Here is a 23,597-nt window from a genome sequence, read left to right as displayed (position 1 = left end):
AACCCTCGTATCATCTCCATTTTAATATATTTTCCCAGAAGCTTAGAAACTGGTTCGATATTTCAGAGTTACATTTGAACCCAAATTGGCAAGCCAAAGATTGTGCTCATTCAGGCTACACTGCCTTTAAGACTTAATCTGAAATTTAGTCTGCTAACTAATAAAGCACAGTCTACCCCCAACCACCACTATAAATAAATCTGACTCAGATTACTGGGAATTATCTTTCCCAAACTGTTTCCTATAGATGGGTCTAGTTCAACAAGAGACATATACTTGCTTATATGAGGGTTCCTCTAGTTGGTTAAAGGATGGTGCTAATAAATACAATTTATTTGATCTTTAGTATAGTTTACATATTGAACCTCTCATTTCAACCAACTATTTGAAATAAATGTCAATAATTTTTAAAGGCATCAAATGAACATGTAGATGGATCATCTCAATTCTACCCTTAAGGGCAGAGAGAAGACAAATTACTCTTCACCATAGATCTACAATTTTATTTTCATGAACCAAAAATGAATGGTCATGTTAAATCAGTTGTAAATAAATCTTACCAATATTAGAGTTTTATTGACTTATTGCCACTTTTTCCTGTCATCTTACTCTTCCTACATTGTTCATTTTCATATTTAATTACTATGTTTCCTCTTCTTTAACTCCCAACAGGATAAACTGAAATGGCTGCCCTATGTATAGGTAGACATTTTTTTTCCACTAGGCCAGTGGTTTTCAAACTTTAGTGTGATTAAGAATTACCTACAGGGTTTGTTAAACCATAGATTCGTGGCCCCCACCTCCGGAGTTTCTGCTCCCTAGGCCAGCAAAGGGGGGGGGGGCGCGGGGGAGTGGCGTGGAGAAGAGGACCAAAATTTTCCATTTCTGACATTCCCAGGTGAACCACTGCAGCTGATATGGGAACCACATTTAAGAACCACTGCTGTAGGTTGATGTGATTTTACCTTAGCTACAAAAGATAGTGACGGAGGAACATGGTCAAAACAGCTGTAGCATCTTAGAAAGAAGATTCAGTGCTGCTCATTCTGCCTTGAAAAGTTTACAAATCTTAAAACAAACATTTTTTATAAATTGACTAGAGTTTAGGTTAAATTTATTTTATTTTATTTTTATCCTTTCACTATATTTAATAACTTTTCTTTGTTCCCTCTGATTTTTTGACAGTTGTCTTGAGATCATTCTGATAGGAATGAATAATTATGAATCTATATATGAAAAGCTCGAGTTCAAACATATGGAGACAAGCTTATTTTTAATTTATTAAATAATTCTGGGGTATAAATCTTAGTAAAGGAAATTGAATAATTTCTATACTCAAGAATTATTTATACAAATTTAGTGAATATTAAATATTAGAACTTAAAGAGAATTTACATTTCATAATGTCATGTTGCTCAGATGGTTCATAATTACTTAAATAGGCTAAGTAAACAGAAAATAAAGGCTAAAGCTTAAAATGCTGATTATCTCTTAAAATATATGTGGTAAATATACTAATTTCTTTTAAAAAGCATATATTTTCACCATCTTCCTGTGTCCTATCTATACAGACAGGACAGAGGAAATTATATATATATATATATATATATATATATATATATATATATATATACTGTAGTGTGTTTATGGTACTTTTTAAAAATTAACAGTTGAACCAATTGACTTAAATTTAGAAATACTCTACCTGAATTTCATTGAGCATATTATTTTAAAATGTAACTAATATATTTAAAAATAACTTATGTTTGCCAACCTGTAGACATTTTACAATTGTGTTGATCAAAATTAATAAAGCCATATCTTGTATGTAAATCTATTCAATTAATACATATGACTACAAATAACCTCTTAATAGCTAATCTAGTGGATCACATCCTAACAGAAATACTAAATTAATTCATTTTTAGAGTTTTGGTAGTTCTGTAAGTTCATTAACTTCTTTTTGTATCTACTACCCCTTCAATGATCAGTACTCCAAAAGAATGAATGAATTTCTAATTGTGAAATAGATTAACCCCTGACATAACAGAGATAGTGACCAACTCAAAAGGATCATTGCAGATAGTGAAACATTCTTTTCTCTATTCTGTTTGTATAATTGCTACAACTTAAATTTTAGATTTAAAAAATCTAAGTCTTAGAATTATAATTTGAGTAAGCTTCAGACAGAATAGAGATTTATAGATTTCAACTCAACATGAGAACAAACTTTAAGAAGCAGTGTTACCTCCATGTTGCCGGAATTATTTAAGTCAGAGACTGGACATGCACTTAATGTAGGATGCTAGAGGGAATTAACAAATCAGAAAAGAAATAGATTGTTATTACCTTGAAGATTCTTATCGACTCTGCAAAACAGGATTCTGGGGCATATACTTGGAACTCTTGTATTTAGGGTCTCTGTTAATTTACCAAGTTGAATAAAGAAGTGTGAATTCGATTTTTCTAGTATTATTCTGAAAACATTAAGAAAGACTTTTTTCCTTCCACCCCTTGTTATTGAAAAATAATATAAGAAACAGTCTTCAAAATTTCATGAGCTTAACTAATTAAATGAATTAGTTAAGATGGGTTTTATGAAATTTGCACTGCAAAATTAAGTCTAGCTTTTCTAATTTTTATGAGAAAATTTTTACTTAATCATCTTTTAGAAACAATTATAAAAACGAATACATTTATATTGCTACTCAGAAGTAGCTGCTAAGGATTTATTTGGAAAGACAGAGATAATACAGTGAATTGGAAAATCAAATGATTGGATATTAGCAAATAATGTTTATCTTTATAAAAATCCAAATTAAATTCTAGTTAAAGGTTGAAGCAATAAAATATTTTCATTATTTTTTTCTTGCACTATTTAACTTAAGATGGAAAAAAACCAACATAGTTTGCTAATTTCATATTAAATTTTCTGTTTTAGAAAATAGGTTTCCAAGTGAGTTGATCATTTCTGCAAATAACCTATGATTCTCTCCTGGAGAGTTTCAGGCTCTGTTAAGGATAGATGGATAGTTGTAGTGATGATATGTAAATTCAGGGACCTAGTATGAACCACTATGAAACTCACTTCTCACTTGGAGGGTCCACTTTTTCTTGTCACTTCTTCCAGTCAGCTGTGCTTTCTTCTGGTACGGTAACATTTCCAAATCTCTAGTGGACAATAATACCTTTTACAGAGAGACCTAAGTTGAAATATATTACACCAAAGTCTATAAACTATATCTGTATTACAACATTTCTAAATATTTAGCTAAGTAAATTTTACTGTGCACAAATATTGTGTGTGTGTGTGTGTGTGTGTGTGAATTATTAGAGAACCCAATCCTACCCCATCCCTTCCCCGCCCATGGAGAAGTTACTACAGTTGATTGTTACTATAATTGATTGCCTTAACTTGCTATATTGAGAATTTGAAATCTGCATCCAGAAGGAAAGAGAGAGAAACAGCATTGTGCCAAATATTTGCTATTTGTCATCCCTGCTTTAGAGCTGTAAAAGTTCTCATTGTAGCTCTAAAAATTTCGATCGTAGCCCAACAGCTGGCTCTTGCAGCACAAACTACCATTTGATTCACCTTGGAATGTGTCTATCCTGATACTTCAAAGAGATTGCTTTACTCCAACAGGCCCTCATTTAAAACAGCAGAGAATCTTCAATGCATCCCTGAGGAACTCAAAGCCTGGCCATGATGATGATGTCATCAAGACGCCCTTAAGCATTAAACTCCATATTTGCCTCAAATGAGTTCTAACCTTCCACTAAAATGACAGCAGTTTCTCCCGTTGAAATGTAGTTCAGTCATTCTCAAGTACTAGCGTACATCGTGCATTGCAAATGTAGGTTCGGGATCCCATCACCAGAGGTTCCGATTTGGTTGATCCAACGTGGGGTTCAGAAATTGCTGTTTGTGATACAAGTGGTCTGCTAGCCATTCTTTGTCAGGGACCTAGACTTGCAGCCTTTTATCCATATCATTTTTTCAGCTGGAATTGTTTAGGTTTTAATACTGTCAGCCATAAGTAACACATGGGAAAATGAGTTTTTATCATATTAAATAAATAATATCTAGGGCTCGCTTTAAACACAGAGAAGCTAAATACACAAATGCAAGTATTTAAGGTTTCGTACTATCATTTTGGCTAGCTTCCTGGGCAATAATCATGGGGAATGCTAGTTTCTCCCCCACCTCCTAAACTCAAGTTCAAACTACTTGACATTTCACCACTGAGTGTGTGCTCCCCAGGTTTCCCAACCAAAACATTCTGAGTCTTTCCAGCCTGAAATGTTATTTTCATAGGTGATTTATCTTTCATTTTCTCACAAGTTGACCCTCTAAATCTCAAATTACTTTCTCAATCCTTTTTTTTTTTTTTTTTTTTTAGTTATCTACTTACAATTTATTGGATGTAGAAAAGATATCCTTAGTCAATCTGAATACCTTACTCTCTGGTCTTGTTTGAATTTTTTTAGTTGTGGTTAAAAAAGAAGCACACATAACATAATTTACCATTGTAACCATTTCTTATTATATTAACCCTTCTTAACTATTTTTAAGCATTTTGTTAAGTATATTCACCTTGTTGTACAACACTCTCCAGAACTGTTTTTTATCTTATAAAACTCAAACTGTCCTCCCCTGGCAACCACCATTCTATTTCTCGGGCTTTTTTTTTTTTTTTTTTTTTTTAATCAAGATATTTGCTTATCCCTTCTCGCATCAATAATGGGTTTATAGTTATTGCCACTTAGCTTTCCAAGTATAATCCTTATAGTATTCCGTATTGTTGTAATTCTCACATGTAAAAAGGTTTACAATTAAAAGCAATTGTACTTACGTTAAGAGATTTTTTATAGTCTTTGGGTGTCTGCAAATACAGGATATTTTATCCTGGAATCTTTCCACTGATTTACAGGGAAAGTTAACCCTTGATTTCCCATGAGACCTACAGGACTCCAGAGGGATATTTTGTCTTTGCTTATTGAAGGTTTGAGGTTAGAGGGCAATTAGGCATAAAACCTGTAATATCTGTATATTTTTGCTATAAACATTCTAGGGTTGTTTTCACATTACTTATGTAGTAGATTGGAAATTTTTCTGGAATTGGACAGTGTTATTGTTTAATAAATGATTTTTAAGTCTAGGCTTAGTACAATATAACAGTTCCCTTCAAGCAGCTTTATTAGAAACATAATTTGGGAGGAAATAGGCATAAATAAAAATGCATTTCAGCAAATGGAGTGTTTCAAATGTTATTTTCCAAATCATTAACAGTAAGAAAAACCACAAGCCAAGAAACATTCTTCAAACTCTTATTTTTTCAAAAGCAAAAAGGTTGTCTTCTGTAATTAAATTTTTTAGAAATCAATAGTTTGAAATCCTGCAAGCAATATCTATGTAACTAACCAGAAATGCAATAATTATGAGCATTATGCTTATGATTTTGATGTAGAAAAAGATCTACCTTTTTTTGGCCTAAATTATCTTGGAACTGACACAAAAACTAGTTGATTATGATTCTTGGATAATGATAACTGAATCTTTCTCCACTTCATTAATACAATTTATAATATCAATGTATTATGATTTTTTCAAACAAATGCACCTTACTTAGAGCAATTTAAAATAATTCCATAATTTTTGTAGCCCCTAGATTTTTCTTTAATGATCTGCAACATGTAGCTAGTATTTACTTCAAAAGAATTCTTTAAAATTGAATCTCATTATTCCTTGGATTTCCATTATAAAATTAGGAATGTGTTCTTAGTAAGGAGAAAAAGATATTGAATTGAAAAATTTAGTGAAAGATTGTGGTATATCTGGCTGAGTAACATACTAAGCAATTACTTTTTTTCTTTGCAGAGCTCCCATCACTACTTAAGATCGTTCTTCTGTGCTCCCCATTATGACTCATAAATCACAGAAACTCACTTAGCACCATGCAGTCCTCCGGGCACATGCTCTCAGCAGCCTAGAACTTAACCTCTCCTCTGTAGTGTCTAACATAAACTAGGCACTAATATTTTGCCAGTAGGACTCTTTAATATAGTAAATCCAGCCTGAAAATTCCCCGAGTTCTGAGCCTTTTTTTTTTTTTTTGGACAATTATTTACCTACTTTATCAATTATAGTATTAAGTTTACTTAGACTAAAGCAGCCGTGGGCAAACTACGGCCCGCGGGCCGGATCCGGCCCTTTGAAATGAATAAAACTATTGAAAAAAAAGACCGTACCCTTTTATGTAATGATGTTTACTTTGAATTTATATTAGTTCACACAAACACTCCATCCATGCTTTTGTTCCGGCCCTCCGGTCCAGTTTAAGAACCCATTGTGGCCCTCGAGTCAAAAAGTTTGCCCACCCCTGGACTAAAGGATGCCTGTTTGATTTATGACTAAAGCTAGTTTGCATTCTTCTTCTTCAAGTATTATTAAACTATTCCTATTTAAGGGATCCTTTGGGTCATTAGGTAACTATGTGCGATTTGGTTTGTTAATCACCATTTATTGTTTGACTCTTTTTGAAAAGAAAAAGACCCAAATATTAAATTTAATAACATACAAGCTGGGATTCAAGCAACACCTTCCATTAAGGTGATTTGCTTCTGAGTTGAGACATACTACAGAAAATCTACATTATATTTGGTGGAAATTTTTTCATATTTTATGAGGAAAATATTTTAGGTAAACACAGAACTTGATTCTTAATTTAGATTTTCAATAATTTAATTCTAAGTAACAACTTAGTTTTAATAATTTTGTTACAAAATAACTATAAAGTGAATGTGAATGCTAAATTACTTGCTATATGTGTCCTATAATTAATAAAACCAAAACAATTCTAGTTGTGTATTATTTGGACTATTATTTCAAGCATCCATGGCATTTAAAGAATCTCACCTCTGCCCCCCTGGCACACAGCCGTGTGGTACAGAGGTAGGGGCGCTGAGATGCTGTGGAGGGAGAAGCCCTGGCTCAGTGTTTTCCAGCTGGGCTTGGAGCGAGTCAGTTAACCTCTGTGGACCCCAACTTGCTTACCTGGCAATTGCGGGGATTGGATCAGAACAGATGATCCCTAAGAACCCTTTCACTTTCTGTATTCCTGGAGTCGGAGAAACCTAAAGTTACCTTTGACTTCCTTCTGTGGCCTTTTCTCATTTTCCTCCACATCCTCTTTGTTTCATCTGGCGTTTATTGACCATCCTTTCCTTCTTGGCACCCTTCAGATTTCGTAATGGCTGCTTCCCTAAAGTGTTTCCGCGCACTGTTGCTTTAAGTTGCTCAGAACCCTCTTGACCCTGCCACTTAATTTTTTTTATCTCTTTTTTGGCCCCGTACACAAAGCTTTAAATAAGCCATTCTTCTAGTTCCAAAGGATGTTTTTAAGACATCTTAATCAAGTCTAAAACTTGATTAAATATATTTAAAATGTTAAGCTTAGTTTCCCATATAAATTCCTATCATTTTAACATGAATTTAAGCTTAAACTCAGAGACTGTTTCTTCCTCTTTTATGTTCCTCTCAATACCTAGCACTGTGCTCATGACTGAAATAATCTCTCTTTACCTAAAAACCACGGTCCTGTTCTCATTTTGCCTTAGAAATCTTGTTTCTTCAGGATCACAGTACTTAAAAGACAAATCAAAATGGTGACAAGTGGGAATGAAAGTGATAATTTTAAAACCTGATAAGAAATACTATGTCACTTTATTTCAAAGAATGACTCACAAATTAGGGTGTGGTAGAATATGGGATCTTTTGTTTATTGCACATTCTGAATTTTACTTCAAAAATATCCTTTCCCTTACTTTATAGATAAATGATCCTGTTCCATTTACTCAGTGGTTACTCTGTACCGGGCCCTATGCTGAGGAATAGAATTACAATAATTTACAAAATAAGAATATTCCACTGCCATTAGCTTTAAGTGTGCCTTGTCCAAAATTATTTGATTCAAAGCAGCTGTTGTAGCTTAATCAAACTGTCATTTTTTTATTCAACAGATATTAATCTGATTATCTGCCACGTGTCAGGCAGTGTGTTGGTGTATATGAGAAGTGTGTTTGATGCTATCTATTATAAAATGCTGCATGTTATTTTACCTTGAACAATTTATCCTTTAAATATGAGTAATTATCTATATTCTCTTATACTGCTCAAAATATATTTCATTGATGCAAATTTAGAGAACTACAGTGATACTATTTTAAACAATGATTCTGTCTTCCCCATGCCAAATCTCTTTTGATGTCCTAGGGTGAAAATAATAATCTGTTTCATCTCGCGTGCCTACTCTATTCAAGCTGTGATGACTTCCTGAGCTCTAGGTTGGAGATGATTGTGAAGCCCCATGCAGGCTCATCATAAAAGGTTGCTGTGATTTATCTGTGTGAGCATGGGGAACTGAGTTGGGGAGAGGATGAGGAATGCAAGGAGTAGAGACAGTTAATATCACATATTTTCCCTCCCTTCCCTAGACTTTTATATTCATTCATCCTTTCATTTAGTTCACTCTCATCACACATAAAATATCTTCACAAACTCCTTTTCTGTCCATATGTGTTTTACAAAACTCCATCAGTGTTTTCAACTATGAATATTTCACCAACGTCTTAACCAAATGAAATAAGCCTGATTCTACCATGATTGTAAAACAGAAATCATAATAATTTTCACTGTAGATACATTGCAATGAAGAGCCAATAATGGATAAACTCAATTACATACTGGTACAAAAGATTCATTTGTCCTAAAGATTTTTCCATAACTGGCCATTAATTCTGAAATATTTTCTAATTAAATTAAATGTAAAAAGAATATGGAGGGGGAGAGAATATGGAATTTTAAATTATAATAATCCTATATAATAAAAGGCTAATATGCAAATCGACCCAATGCCAGAACAACTGGTCGCTATGACGCGCACTGACCACCAGAGGCAGGTGCTCAATGCAGGAGCTGCCCCCTGGTGGTCAGTGCACTCACTCCCACAGGGGGAGAGCCGATCAGCCAGAAGCCAGGCTCATGGCTGGCAAGTGCAGCAGCGGTGGCAGGAGCCTCTCCCACCTCCACAGTGTGCTAAGAATGTCTGACTGACAGGGAGCAGGCTTAAGCTGTCAGTTGGACATCCCTCAAGGGCTCCCAGACTGAGAGAGCGGTCAGGCTGGGCTGAGGGACACCCCCCCCCCCCCAGTGCACAAATTATGTGCACTGGGCCTCTAGTTTATATGTAATTTCACATATTTTTCAAAATTCTTTTACATATTGCATCTCATTCTGATGAAAATACTGAGTTAGGTTAGTTTAGTTCAATATCACTAACCTCACTTAACAGATGGAGAAAGCAGGGCCAGGCAGGTTATATGACTTACTGAGATCATTTAGTGACATAATCAAATGCCAAGGTTTCTAAAGAGCCCACCACTCATTGAAACCTTCATAATAACACTATAGAAATTTTAAATGATAAATTTCAAATCAATTTGGTACAATTAAACACATGTTTTATAGCTAATTTAAATAGTTTCTTTTTAAATGTATTCTATGTATTTTCTTGTTTTTGTCACATCTCTAGGCTCAATTCCACAGTCAACTATCGGGTTTAGCCCTGGCAGAAGGCATATCAAGTCATTATATTGGTATTTGGTATACAGAAATACCACTTGCCTAGATTCAGCCTCTTCGCTTGAAATCATTGAGTCTTTGATCCCTCTCTATCATTTAGTCTTACTGCCTGGGCTTTCCACCCTAGTGAGCCTTCCAGGACTCAATCCTAATGACTAAAATATAATAAATTCCTTCCTGTCCTGTTGACCTAGGTCTTGTCCTGGCACCTACATTGCAGGGTAGCCTTTAAGCAAAAATGTTATTTAGAAAATTTTATACGTGAACCATCACACGGCTAACCATCCTATTAATTACCTAAGTTTTTATTGTTCACTCTAGAGAAGCAAATGATGTCCTTTAATGTCATTAATTGAGTTTTTAAAAGAAAAATTTCATAGCTAAAAATATAGGTTATCTTGTACCAATTTATTGTTTTACAATTGTGTCAATTTATGCTTAAGTGATTTTTATGTCACAATAGCAGTAGCAGCAATAATGACCTGTGGCTTAAAGGTTTCAGAGCAATGCTTTTTTTGTTGTTGTTTTTTTTTTTTTTTAGCTAATTAAGGCTGTGCCTGTGCTTTTTCTTTTCAATCATACTGAATTTTTAATATGCAGTAAGGAGCCAATATGTGAGGTAGGAGATGGCAATTTGAGGGAAATGAAAGCATTCATTCATTTATTCAACAAATAGTTATTGAGTTTCCTCCCATAGGTCAGGCATTATGCTAGGGAAATTGCTTCCTTTTTTTTTTTTTTCTTTTTTCCTCTAATCTCGGGTGGAGATGATGATTAATAGTAAAATTATATATTTTAAATGTTTTTGTATGAAATGTGGATTCAAGACAGCATGAACCTTTGGTGAGTTGGAATTAGAATTACACAAAGAAATAAATTGGAGAAATAATTATCTGACTTGATTGCAGATTTAATTTTGCCCATGAATACTTGTCATTTCAGGATATTACTATTTTCTTCTCAGACCAATAGACTATTTTTTACTTTTTTATTTCTAGAATTGTCAGATAGTGTTACAAGGTTATTTCTATAGAATATTGGGAACTCATGAGATATTTTGATTTTGCATGTAACCACTTTAAAGCTGATGAACACGTGGCACCTTGGGTTTGAAATGGTGAGGTAATCATATATTAGGCCCAATTACTGGCATTCAAAATGGTTTTAAAATGTGATATAACATATATATACTTGATTATGCACCAAGCAGCATAAGGTAAACTCTTGTTTCCGTCCCACCTACATGTTTTAAGTTAATTAGTCTCCTTGCCATACTTTGGAAAACCAAAAAAAAAAAAAAAGAAAGAAAGAAAAAGAATGAAGGCCATACAGCCATGATCACTTTTAAGTAGCATTTGAACCAAGTTTTTATTGATTTTTATGGCTTTAGAAACTAGTATTTTCAAGTAACAAATTTGACTGGGAAAACCTTTTCTATCCTAAGGTACCTTTTAAACATAAGACGTTTTAGGTCTCTCCTTAGGACCAATACAGTTAGTATGATCCATAAAAGAATTTGTCTTCTTTTTCCTTCAATAACAAAAACCTGTTTTGGTTCAGTACCTGCTATAAATCCCATGTCTTCTGTACACGATTAGTCATGGATCCCATTCTAGGATGTGCTGCTCTCAAGGGGATAGTGTGCAGACAGAGGTTTTGAAATGCAAAAAAAGAAAAATGCCATTCAACCTCTGATGCTTCAGCAACAATATTGTGTTTAGCAGTAATACGTTTTAACATTTTTATTAAGGTATAATTTACATAAAGTGAAATACTCCAATTTTAATATACCATTCGGTGAGTTCGATGAATATCAATACAGAACATTTTTCTCACCCCAGAAAATTCCCATAATCCCCTTCCCAATCAACACTCCCACAGTCCCCCCATCCTGCCTTCCAAAAGCAATCACTGCTCTTATTTCTGTTGCCACGGGTTAGTTTGTTTTGTCTATTCTGGAATTTCATATAAATTAACATGTACTTTTTGTATTTTGCTTTTTTCACTCAGCCTAATAGTTTTAAGATCATCCACATTGTTCAGTATATCAGTACATAGTACCTTTTTATGGCCGACTTTTTTTTTAAAACAGGCAAGAAACAAGCCGATCTTTACTGAGTATATTGACACATACCACTATTAAAATCATGGCAGCAAACCTGTAGTCATAATGGAGGGAGCAAAATAACCTCTAATTTAATATTTAATGATAGTGCTCCTAACACTCAAAGAACTCTCCCACCTTAATGCTATATGCATCAAGAGGTACTGTTTTTGGAAACTCTAAATTACTCTATTAAAAACAGAGATGCTGGGCAGGTGCATCGAAACATCCCTTTAATGTGACCTGCTTTAGTGTAGAATTTATCCTAAGTCTTATTTCTTACAAAAAGGCAGTTACATTTGAATTACCAAGAGAATCTCATTACTATACTTTAGTCTGTAGGAGGTCTTGCAGTGCTACCATTCTAAACTTCAAGGATGTATGTTCTAAACTATAAAGATGATTAACTACTTTTGAGCAATATGCAAGAATTCTCTAAGCGATTTATCATCATGTTAGTTGTAGCAATTAATTTTAATTAACTGCCAATAATGTTTGTTGCCATGTGGAAAAATGAGACCATGGTCCTTGTTCCCATCTGAGTATGAGTAATGATGCCCGTTTAGTGTCAGAAGGGTATGGGCCTGATTTCCAGTGAGTACATGCTGCTTGAAGGGTTTTGGAAAGTCCTTCCTTACCATAAATTAAAGCTGATAGTAAGTCATCTTTTCTACTATATATGGTTCTGGCTAATAAAAATTAGATGTTTGCTTCCTAGTTTTGGAATTAATAATGTTTGTGTTGCTTCTCAGTCAAAATGTTCTAGTTAATTGTCCTGTTTTTATTAACATGTATACTAGTAGCAATTTAAGTTAGAGATTCAAACAATAGCATAGCTATTGTTTTTCTACTGATATGTTTAAAACCAGAACTCTAATTTTTATAAGAAACTAGAGGCCCGGTGCACAAATTCATGCATGGGTGGGGTCCCTCTGGGTGGCCTGCAGGGATGGGTCCAAAACCCACAGTCCAACCCTGCCTGCAGCTCCTACCTGCCGCTCCCGCTCATCCCGGCCCCACTGTGCCTGCCCGATCAGTCCCAATCAGTCCCGAGCCATTAGCCCTGCATCTGGCGCCCTCCCAAGAGGAGTGGCCTGTGGGATCGGGTTGAACCCGGCTCTCTGACATCCCCTGAGGGGTCCCAGATTGTGAGAGGGCGCAGGCCAGGTTGAGAGACCCCATTGTGCACTATAGCGCTGGGGAGGGACCATGGAAGGGCTCCAGGGCATGTCCAGCCCATCTTGATCAGCCGGACCCCAGCAGCAAGCTAACCTACAGGTCGGAGCATCTGCCTCCTGGTGGTCAGTTCATGTCATAGCAAGCAGTTGAGCAGCCTTAGCATATCATTAGCATATTACACTTTGATTGGTTGTTCGGTTGTTCTGCCATTCGGTCTATTTGCATGTTACCCTTTTATTATATAGGATGATGTTCCCTTCCCCTCTTTGAAATTGGAAATGAGGCCTTGAATGTAAGGCCCATTCTTTAGGGCACACATTCATATAAAGTAGTAGGAGTAGGAACAAACTCCAAGCTACTAATTTTGCTGGCAATATAAAGTATGCTAATATCCACATTATATTGATATAATTTAAGCAGATGTATTCAGGATTTAAAAGGCTTTACATGGCATTGTTATAAAAGAAGAAGTAATGGTTTAAAGGTAATTTTTAATATTCACAACTGTGAACAACTGTTCAAAAGTTCCAAAACATTAAACATTTTTAGTTTAACTATTGTTAAAAATAAAATAAACTTTGAATAGTGTACAGATTCCCATCTTATCAGAGGAGGAACCAATTAGCACAGTATAGAATTTTAGAATTCAGAGAGACTTGGCAGGATCTGGTTTAACCTCAGCATTCACCTAGTCACCAAAATCACTATCTTTACAAGAATCCCACCTTTTCTGCACTAATTTCCAAGAAATTTAAGAGCCACTAGTTCCCAATTCCTTTTGCTATATATGTGTAACTGTCTTTTCATTCCCTTCTGACATTCTCCATATTCGTGTTGTAATTGAAGCTGTGAGAATTATTTCTTTGATTCTTTATGCCTGAGTTAGCTTAAGAAAAGTATAGCTTACCATATGCAGAAGCACAACCTTTAATTCATTTATTTTTTAATATATTTTTTATTGTTGATAGTATTACAGATATCTCCCATTTTCTCCCCCCCATTCCTCCCTCCTCCAAGCCCCTTCGCACATCCCCAGGTCTTCACCACCTTATTGCCAGTGTCCATGGGCTATGCGTATAAGTATATAAGCTCTTTGGTTTATCTCTTCTTGTCCCCCTAACCCCACATCAAGGTATGTCAGTCTGTTCCATGCCTTCCTGCTTCAGGTCTTATTTTGTTGGTCAATTTATTTTGTTAATTAGATTCCACAAATAAATGAGATCATGTGATATTAGGAAAGGTAATTCTAAATTTTAGAAATAGTTGTAGTAACAGTCAATCATATCATTGGTACTCTGGCGGACACATACCATATGGGCTTTGCCATCATGATTTAAGAGTGAGTAACACTGCCCTATTGTGTAAAATGAGTAAGACTACCTATTCTGTTGTCATGGAGAAACAAGAGTTTGCCAGCACAGCTTTTCCGTTGGGGGGGGGGGGGGGTAGTGAGAGGCAAGTATGTTGAGGTTCTTTGTTCTATTTTCTCAATCCCATTTCTCCTTTATTAAATCAACATATTTATTTTGCGTACAGCATGAGTTAAGCACTCTGCTAGGTCTGGATATGCAGCAGGCAACAAGATCTAGTCTTTGGCCCCAGGGAGCATGTGGTATAGATTCATAGCATAGGGCAATGCTAGATACCTGCCTACAGGGCAGAGAACATACATATGATCTTTTAAAACCCTGTGTAGTTCCACCACTGCACAAGCAATTTATTAACTTTGCCTTCCTTATAGCAATACAATGAGAAATAACTATTATAATTAATTGCAGGGCATTTTGGAAATGAAAAATGCTGTAAAAGAGCTGAGTAATAGGAAACAAGATTAAATGTTATCGTAGGAATGAATGATTCTCATAGGTATGTTCAGTATTTATGTCATCACTATAGTACTACTACCAGGGAAAAACTAAATTAGGTAAATACAATTGCCTACCTTTTGCAAAGTCAAGAAAATATCTGTGTATTAGCAAGAGAGATTGTGGGATCTTATATTATTTTGGGTATTACATGAGCTGACTCAGGTTGGCGTATCATATGTAGTGTGTAGTTTCCACATGTCTACAGCATCTATTAAGAGTCTGCATTTCAATGTTTATTTGAAGTAATTCTCTAACAGTTTTTAAATGCTGCCACTATCCAAGACCATAACGTACCAACAAGGAATTATTTTCTAATACTCAGAAACTATAAGAAGGTATGTTAAGTCATATAGAATGAATATCTAAAATTTCTGTGATTCGCCTATCAGTATCCTGGGTTTGGGGGGAGCTGTTATCAATGGTTTATCACGTCTGACCCATTTTGATTTTACTTATGTTTTTAATTTTTGTTAATTCTCTCAGAGGACTAAGATACCAATTTACATGCCATTTTCCATCTTCAGAAGATGAAGAATTTATAGAATTGGGTATTTCTTTTATAGGCTTTTATATAATCATTCTTTATACCCAAGATTGAGATTTCAAACTATTGAAAAAGGAAAGGGTTCTCTTTTGATAGTCATTTAATGTTCCATGATGATGAACTATTCCTAATTTTAACATGAGCACTTTTATATTTTTACCAGCATTTTCACCCTCATCAAATGAGGTACTACACCACAATGTTTAGCCTGTGGCATAATGGAAGACATGTGGCCTGTCATTGAGAATCATGATCTTATATTCTCACTTTCCTCTAAAGAATATGATTGGCCGTAACCAGTTTGGCTCAGTGGATAGAGCGTCCGCCTGCGGACTCAAGGGTCCCGGGTTCGATACCGGTCAAGGGCATGTACCTTGGTTGCGGGCACATCCCCAGTAGGGGGTGTGCAGGAGGCAGCTGATCGATGTTTCTCTCTTTCTATCCCTGTCCCTTCCTCTCTGTAAAAAATCAATAATAAAAAAAAAAAGAACATGATTGGAGGAGGGGGGTCTCAGATTATAATGACACATATCTCTAACTTCATCACACTCAAACAACAACAAAAAATGTTTAAAAAATGTTTAAAATTTAACTTTATATGCATGCCACTTAATTTCTAAATATATAGTAATATAATTATTACTTGGTAAAGACATCTTAGTTTTTATTGTCTTCCCCTGACTTAACAAGTGTATTAATATGAAAAACTTTCACACACTTGTTTATTATTTTATTTGTTCTATATATTGGTGCTTTGGTTTTTAATGTCATTTTGTTATTACATTAGTTCTATACATTTCCATTTAGTTCTTTTATTTAGAATAGAGGCAGAAGCATAAAAATGAATAGCCAATGCATCAAACATTCATATGCTTCATAGGAATGAGCAATTAAGGCTAGAAACCTCAATGTTTAATACTGTTCTCAAAACTCAGTTATTACATGCATTATAGCTTCAGTGATTAAAGAGAGTAAGTATAATAAGTAGTCAGATTAAAAAAGGATAAGTAAACCAATATGTTAAAAAAAACATATGTCTGTGCATTGCATGGCAGAGTATTACTAAAACTTACCTAAATAAACTCTTGTGATGTTTTTAGATTTTATGGCAATGCTTTGGCTAGACTTGGATTTGAATCTCATCATGACCAAGGTTCTAACAGTTATTTTTTTAAATACACTATACTGTATTTAGGAAGTTAAAATGCGTTGTCCTGGTTATATTTGTGCCAAGTTTGTGAAACTGTACTATACTATTATGAAAAAGGTAAAACTTTATATGTACTTATATTTTGAAAAGTAGCATTGTGTGCGTAAAAAAAAAAAAAAAGTAACTTGTGGCACTTTGGTAAAGGAATGTGCAATTAGAAAAGTTTATGCCATTTAAAATTGTTTTAATTCCCAGGAATTGCCTGTACTAGGCTTTAAATTCAAAACCAAAACCAATTTTAAGACTAGCACTTTTTTCCTACTGGCAGTTCCTCTTTTTCTAATTATGTGGAACATTTCATTTAAACCATTCTTTGCAGTGAGTTTGAACTTTCCTCCTTCATCCTAACCTCAAAACCCTTTAAAGAACATTTTAAATTAATCCGATGGTAATTGGCAAAGCATTTTAAGTATCATGGCTATTTAATCATGTGCCTCACGTTACTAAGTTCCTGAAATATAATATTCAAACATTTTAATTAGTTTTTATTGGTCATAACCAATTAAGTAAGTTGATGTCCATAAATTTGTAATTTATCTTAAAATCTGAAGCTGCCAGAACAACTATGTACACAGCTGTGCTTAAATACCCTCATATCCTCCATAAAGAGTTGGTAAGAAGAGAATTCTGTATGATTATGGCTCTTACACATACTTCTATGAGGTGACCAGTATTTTACTGTGACACGCTCATGAGGGGTAGAAGCATAGAAATGCTTCAACATTAGATGTTAGCATCAATACAGATTTTACACAAGCTGTTGCAATAAAATATATTTATTGTGCTTGTATTTGAAGAATTCATTTTAGATTTTTTTATAGTCTTTTTTATTTGAGGCTGCACAATCATTTTAAGTGTAAAGACAACAGAAGATATGCATGAATGAAATGATGGCCCTGTTTGCCATGGGATTAAATATTCTGTTGAATTTTTGAGGGTTATTGGCTGCTATATATTATGATCTAAGCTGGATTGTTCAGAAGCAACATGTGAGCCTTTTTTTTTTTAATATGTGAGTCTTGTGTACAAATCACAGCATTTAGAAATTACACATCTTTTCCTTTCCTCTCAAAATGAATTCAGAATATACAATTCAAATTTTATCTTTTTAAGCTCCTAATTATTAAAAAATTACCTAAAATGGATTAAAAGATTAAATGAAATAAGGATTACAAAAGAATGCTAATTAATTACAAAACCCATATATTATCAAGCTTCTGATATTATAAAGCCTTAAAATATTTTAGTGAAAAGTTAATTACCTGGAAATGAAGGCACTTTATGACCTTGAACTACATATTTATCTGTATAGAGTTCGTCTAAAGTACCATAAAATGTTATTTATCCTTTTATAAATGTATCCTACTTATGTGTCTTTCTAAAGCTTCTTATGTAATGTAGTAAGTCAAACTTTAACTTATCAGAAAATAGTATTATATAATATAACCAATGAACAATACAGAAATAAAACTCGAGTAACAAAAGTGATGTGATAGTGGCAAAACTGTTACCCTAAGTCTTATAATCATTTGAGATTACAATGCTAACTTTTAAGGCTTTTTCATTGAACAATTTTAGACAGCTTTTGTTTTTTAAATCTTATTTTTAATTGGTACTATCTTGTATTGAAATGTTGGTCCAATATAAAGGTAATCAAAACTAGTAAGCTGGCCTGCCAAAATTCGATTTTGTTTTATTTGAGGTTATTTTAACGTAACCCTAAAACATTAAGAAATCAGTTCTGTTTCTTCTGTGCTCAAGTCAGCCATGCCTGGCGAATCATCAAATTGAAAATAGTATCACGGATGTGTTGCTGTGTGTAGCTGTTTTCTCTTCAGAAAATTACTAGTTCATTTATATAGTGGATTTGATTCAACAGAGAAGCAACACATAATTTCTTTTTAAGTTAACTTTTTTTCCCAAGTGAAACCTTACATCTTCCTGACATTCATAAGGATAGGCTAGCTTTCCTCCAAGAATGTTTTTCAACAGAAGAACACTTCAAAGTGAACAAACCTTGCTTTCTTTCTTGTTTGGGAGCAGTTCATTTAAGAAAAAAACTATTTGTCTATAATTTTACTTATCTTTAATTTTTTCTCTGTGGTGATCATTCTTTCCATCACTAGTTTAAGAAGTTTTATTAAATATAAATGCTGCTTCATGGAAACAGTTATCATTGTGGAAAGGAGTCAAGTTTATTAGAGGTCAGTCTTCTCTAACCAAGGACAGGCTAAAGATAAATTCCATGCCAATTCTTTCTTTTGTTTCTTTTTATAATAAGATATATTAACCCAAAGGTGTGTTATGTCAAGGCATGAACAATCTCAAATGTACATCTATTGAGTATTTTGTGATGCTGAGTAAGTTTTCTCAAATTCTGTGATGCTAAATATTTTCCTTAGAAGGTTTTGTTTAATGTTAGATTGTTGTTCTGAAAGATGTTGGTCCTAGTGGGGTTTTTTTAAAAAAAAACTTGGAAAACAAATAAATGCATGTATTACAAGTATAGAAATGGTGAATTGTAAACTTACCATATAGTGCTGAATCTATTTTCAAAAATGTTTTGCTGTTAAAATATATAATATAAAATTGCTGCCATACTGTAATTGAGTACTTTTTCCTACATGACCCTGTTATCACTATTCCAGAATTAAAAGTTGGGCAGACGCTTGATTGACTCATGTGTCTGCATGGATGCTTCAGGATATATTCTTCTCTTGGTGACTGAAAATATATTTTCCTTGGCATCAGTGCATTGAGATCTGAATATACCTGTACCTATCTATTCTTATTGCACATTTCTTATACAGTAATCTTCTAATATGCCAAAATTGGCTTAGACCCAACTTAAAATTGAGGGTTTGTTACATGCTTTCTAACAGAAAGGTTTTCAGTGATATTCATTATGGGTTTGTACTGTGAAAATAGTGAAACTCCCTTTAAAACTTCACATATGCTAAATTTAAATTAATATTTTTTCTTTAGCTCACAATTTACCCTAAATCCAGAGAGAATATCAACCCTTTTCACTGTTGTCAAATCCAGCCTAAGGAACAGCCCTATAACACTACAAAGACAGTTGAGGAATAAGGAATGTCTCTTATGTTACACTTCAGAATAAAGAGACTGAGTGAAAGAAATGAAGTGAAGTCAACGCAAACGCAAGGCTTCTGTACTTGACATTCCTCCACGGAAGGGAAGACAAATGTCAACACCATTGGCATCCTTCTCAAACTGATCTTATGTGGAATATCTTCGACCATGCTGGAGTACTTCTTGACTCTTATCAGGTTTTTGTTTTATTTTGTTTTTTTTAAAAATTTATCAAATGTTTCAGTTTAAAAAACAACATTTGCCAACATTGCGGTAGAGAGACACAAATTTGAAAATACTTTCTTAAGAGATCATGTAACTATATAACTCTGAATTTAAAAATTGAGGAGGAGTGATCATTTCAGTCCCCTGCCTCTCATAAGAAACATGTTTTTAAATCTGTAACTGCTTTAGTGTTAACAGGGTACAAAGTGTTTTTTGTCCTGTATTGTACTTAACAGGTTCTCATCGATTGGTGATTGTATTGTACTGTATGAAAGCAAATCATAAATTGCCTTGTATTGTTTATAATGGACCATACCACGTACTTCTTTGTGTTTTCATGTCCCGAGTTTTTCAGTGATGCATGTTAACAGTTAGGTCCTAAAATTCTGTGGTGCTAATTCTTCCATATCCAATGGTGCTTTTGTGGATGCTAACTGCACACATGCTGAACAAAGCTTGAAGTTTAAACTTTCTTCCCTTCCTCTGTTTATATGAAGTAAAATAAAATAACTTGAATATGTCTCAAAGTATCACTGACAATCTAATAAACTGGTTTATATGTGTGTAATATTACTTTGGATTCCTATTTCTTTTTCAGAAAGCAGATTAGTTCTACTGGGCCCTCATATAGATCAAAATTTGATCTTACCATGTGTTTATTTTGTTATTTAATGTGTGCCCCCAAATTTGTGGTATCTTTGGGAATTTAAATCCAGTTGGCTTGGCTTCTCAATTCAAGTTTAGATCAGATCTATAAAAACTAGGCCTCTCAGACCTGAAAAATATGTAAGTTGAAGAGACCAAAAAATGTGCCATTAGAGAGCATTTGTTTATTTAGTACTTTATTAATAATGTTTTATCATCTGGCTGAGCCATGAGGTAACATTTGCAAGTATGCCTTCAAACTTTTATTGCAAGTCAAATGGCAATGCAAAGGTTATTCGTGTATGCTGATACCTAAAGTAAATTTCCACTCCACCTATATGAAAATAAGGAAACAAAATAAAATTGGAACTTTCCAGGACAAACTGAATGGCATAAACCCATGCAGTGGTCTTACTGCATTTTTAATTTTAGCACCTGCACTAAGAATCACACAGCATTGGGACAAGTGAAGCTGTTATCCTCATGGAGACACAGCGGTGTTCCTCCTAAGCCAGAGATAAATTCAATATGAAGGCAGCCTGCAAATGTTCATTCTTTCCTTGGTATTTTGCCTAAACCATGGGTGACCATCAATTTGAAAAGAAAAGATCAAAGCAAATCTGTTAAAGCTCCTCAAGCAACAACCATTGATCTCAAATAGATGATCAAACCTATCAATCTAGCCTAGTGGGTCCGACAGCTGAAATATCATTCTCATTCTGCTATGGATCTTTGTTATGGAAAGAGTGTAAGGTACAGTAATTTTGCCTCACATAGTTATTAAATCATATCTAACTCCTAACATTAGAAAATGAAGTTTAGATTACAGAGGCCACATGAACACTGGGCGTGCACCTCCAGGACTATCTTGAACAAATGCAGTTTTTACTAAATCACAGCCTCATGCCATTTTTACAAGTGACTTCACAGCATTCCATTTTATTAAACTGGCAAATAATAAATGTGCTACAAAATAATTCCAGGTTTTCTTTAATAAAAAAAAAGACCTATAGTCCTAGAAAGTAGGGCTAGGAATATTTTAGAGTATCTTTATTTCTGTGGTAATATTTTGATGTTAATCAAAAGAAAAATTAATTCTAATTTTATGAAAGGATGAGAGAATAAATACATTGTTTTTTGGGGAAAATGTGCATATTAATCTACATTAAAAAAAATCTCTAATTTTTATCCCCACACTTATCAGATATGTGTTATTGTTCATCATAATATTTATCCCACCTAAAAATTATTTTCACAAAAATTTTTTGGTTTTTGTATGAAATTATTTTTTTAATTATCAATCTTAAATAAAATGAGTACACTTTGTAAGTTGATTCTTTTAGGAAAAGTATATAGTCTCTCCCTCTTTAAGTGAAACCATTACTTAAGCTTTTCTAGAGTTACAAAATTGTATTTGTCTTTATTGTTTTATCAACAATATTTTGATAAGTTGTGTTTTCTGTTTCTAAAATAAGAATTTCCTTTGGGAATCTTAAGCTCAAGGATTTCATCTATAAACCCTGAATAAAAGTACTTTCAATAAAGATCCAGATGTTCTCCATTGGAGAAGGGTTTTTTGAAATAAATTTCATGTACATTATAAGTTTAACCCTTATTCATCTTAAGAAACTAATTTTTCTCATCAGAAATTGCTTTGAGTTTGAAAATGGACAATAATAATCTTTGTTTTTTTAAAAAGAGCCAATCTATAATTTACATCAAGCATGTCAAACTCAAAGGCTAACATGGGCCAAATAAACAAGCTTTAAGTTTATGTGGGCCACAAAAAAACCAAAAGCTTCAATTTTCATAGAAACGTAGGTTTATTTCGATAGAGACATGCTAAATGCAAATGGCTGAAATAAATGAGTAATCATTGACATAAAATAATAGAACATTTTAATAAAAATTAATATTTTTTCTTGAACATTAACTTACTAGACACTGAATAACCGCACCAATTAATAAGCGTAACGCAAATAAACCTATTTTTCTTATTCTCCAAAAGCGAAATATTTCCTGTTGCGCATACCAAACAAGTCAGTCCAAAACTAATGAAATGGCAATCCACTGCCAGTATTAGTGGAGAGAAATGGTGCACCGAGCAGAAGGCATGGAAGGGAAATGAATGCAACATGATTCTAGTAATCAGTCATTAGCAAACATTGTAGTTCATTATTAATAATTATGTATAACAGGATATTGTAAAAATTAAGTTATAAAATTTTATTAAAACATTTCTTACGTACCGTTATATTGGCTGGGCCACAAAAGTATTCGTTGTGGGCCGCATGCAGCCCGTGGGCTGTGAGTTTGCCATGCTTGATTAACATCATTTCTGAGTTGTCTTCATTAATTGTTGAAGTAGGTGCCTAACTGAGTTCACACTAAGACTAAGTCACTTTTCTTACACACACACACACTTTATCCTTGGGACAATGAAAAGTCTCCTTGGGAAAATAACTATAAAGTAGTATAATTCACACAAAGCAAATGTGTGGTGCTAGTTCATAAGACTGAATAAACCATAAAATGCAGTGAGCAGAGCATTACACATAATCTCCCAAATTAATCTCTGATATTCTGGGAGAGGTAGCTGAAGCTTACACTTTTTGCAAAGCATAATGTTTGCCTTCATAAAAGACTTAATGAAAGAATGACTCATAAAGATAAAAAGAACTTTGAATGAAAGGGTGGACCCATGGTTTTGTGTATTTAGAAGCTCAGTTTTATTAGTTCATTCTGGGTAAATACACAAGAAATTCTTTTTAGCAAAGTCATATAGGAAGCACATGGAGCATCAGATATCCAGTGGAGAAAATCCATCTACAACCAAAAATAGTGTTACTCCTACAGAGTAGGACTGAAAGGAGACTGTGTGTAAGAAGTGGACTTTAAATTTTGCTTTATGCTTTTAAAATTATTTAATGATAAGCAAGTGTTATTTTTATAATTTTAGAAATGAGTTTTTACAGGAAGGAAATAAATGCTAGATAGAAAAGAATACCTAAAATCAACTGATCAGCACATCCTCTTTCTAGTAGGAAAATCTATAATAATAAAAGCATAACATGCTAATTAGACCA

General features: G+C 33.8%; 1 protein-coding gene across 1 annotated transcript in view; it reads left to right on the top strand.

Annotated features, from left to right (window-relative positions):
- Positions 1-23,597, top strand: part of PURG (purine rich element binding protein G) — a 42,158-nt gene that overhangs the window by 10,856 nt on the left and 7,705 nt on the right. Inside the window, exon 3 of the mRNA XM_081083051.1 lies at positions 8,276-8,389. Within this exon, the coding sequence (XP_080939177.1) occupies positions 8,276-8,386 (111 nt within the window). The 3' untranslated portion in view covers positions 8,387-8,389. The remainder of the gene's footprint in view (positions 1-8,275; positions 8,390-23,597) is intronic.

This window comes from Myotis nattereri (genome assembly GCF_964212035.1).
Source record: "Myotis nattereri genome assembly, chromosome: 2".
NCBI classification, from domain to species: Eukaryota; Metazoa; Chordata; class Mammalia; order Chiroptera; family Vespertilionidae; genus Myotis; species Myotis nattereri.
The sequence above is the reverse complement of the archived record's forward strand: the minus strand, read 5'-3'. Positions and strand labels throughout refer to the sequence as shown.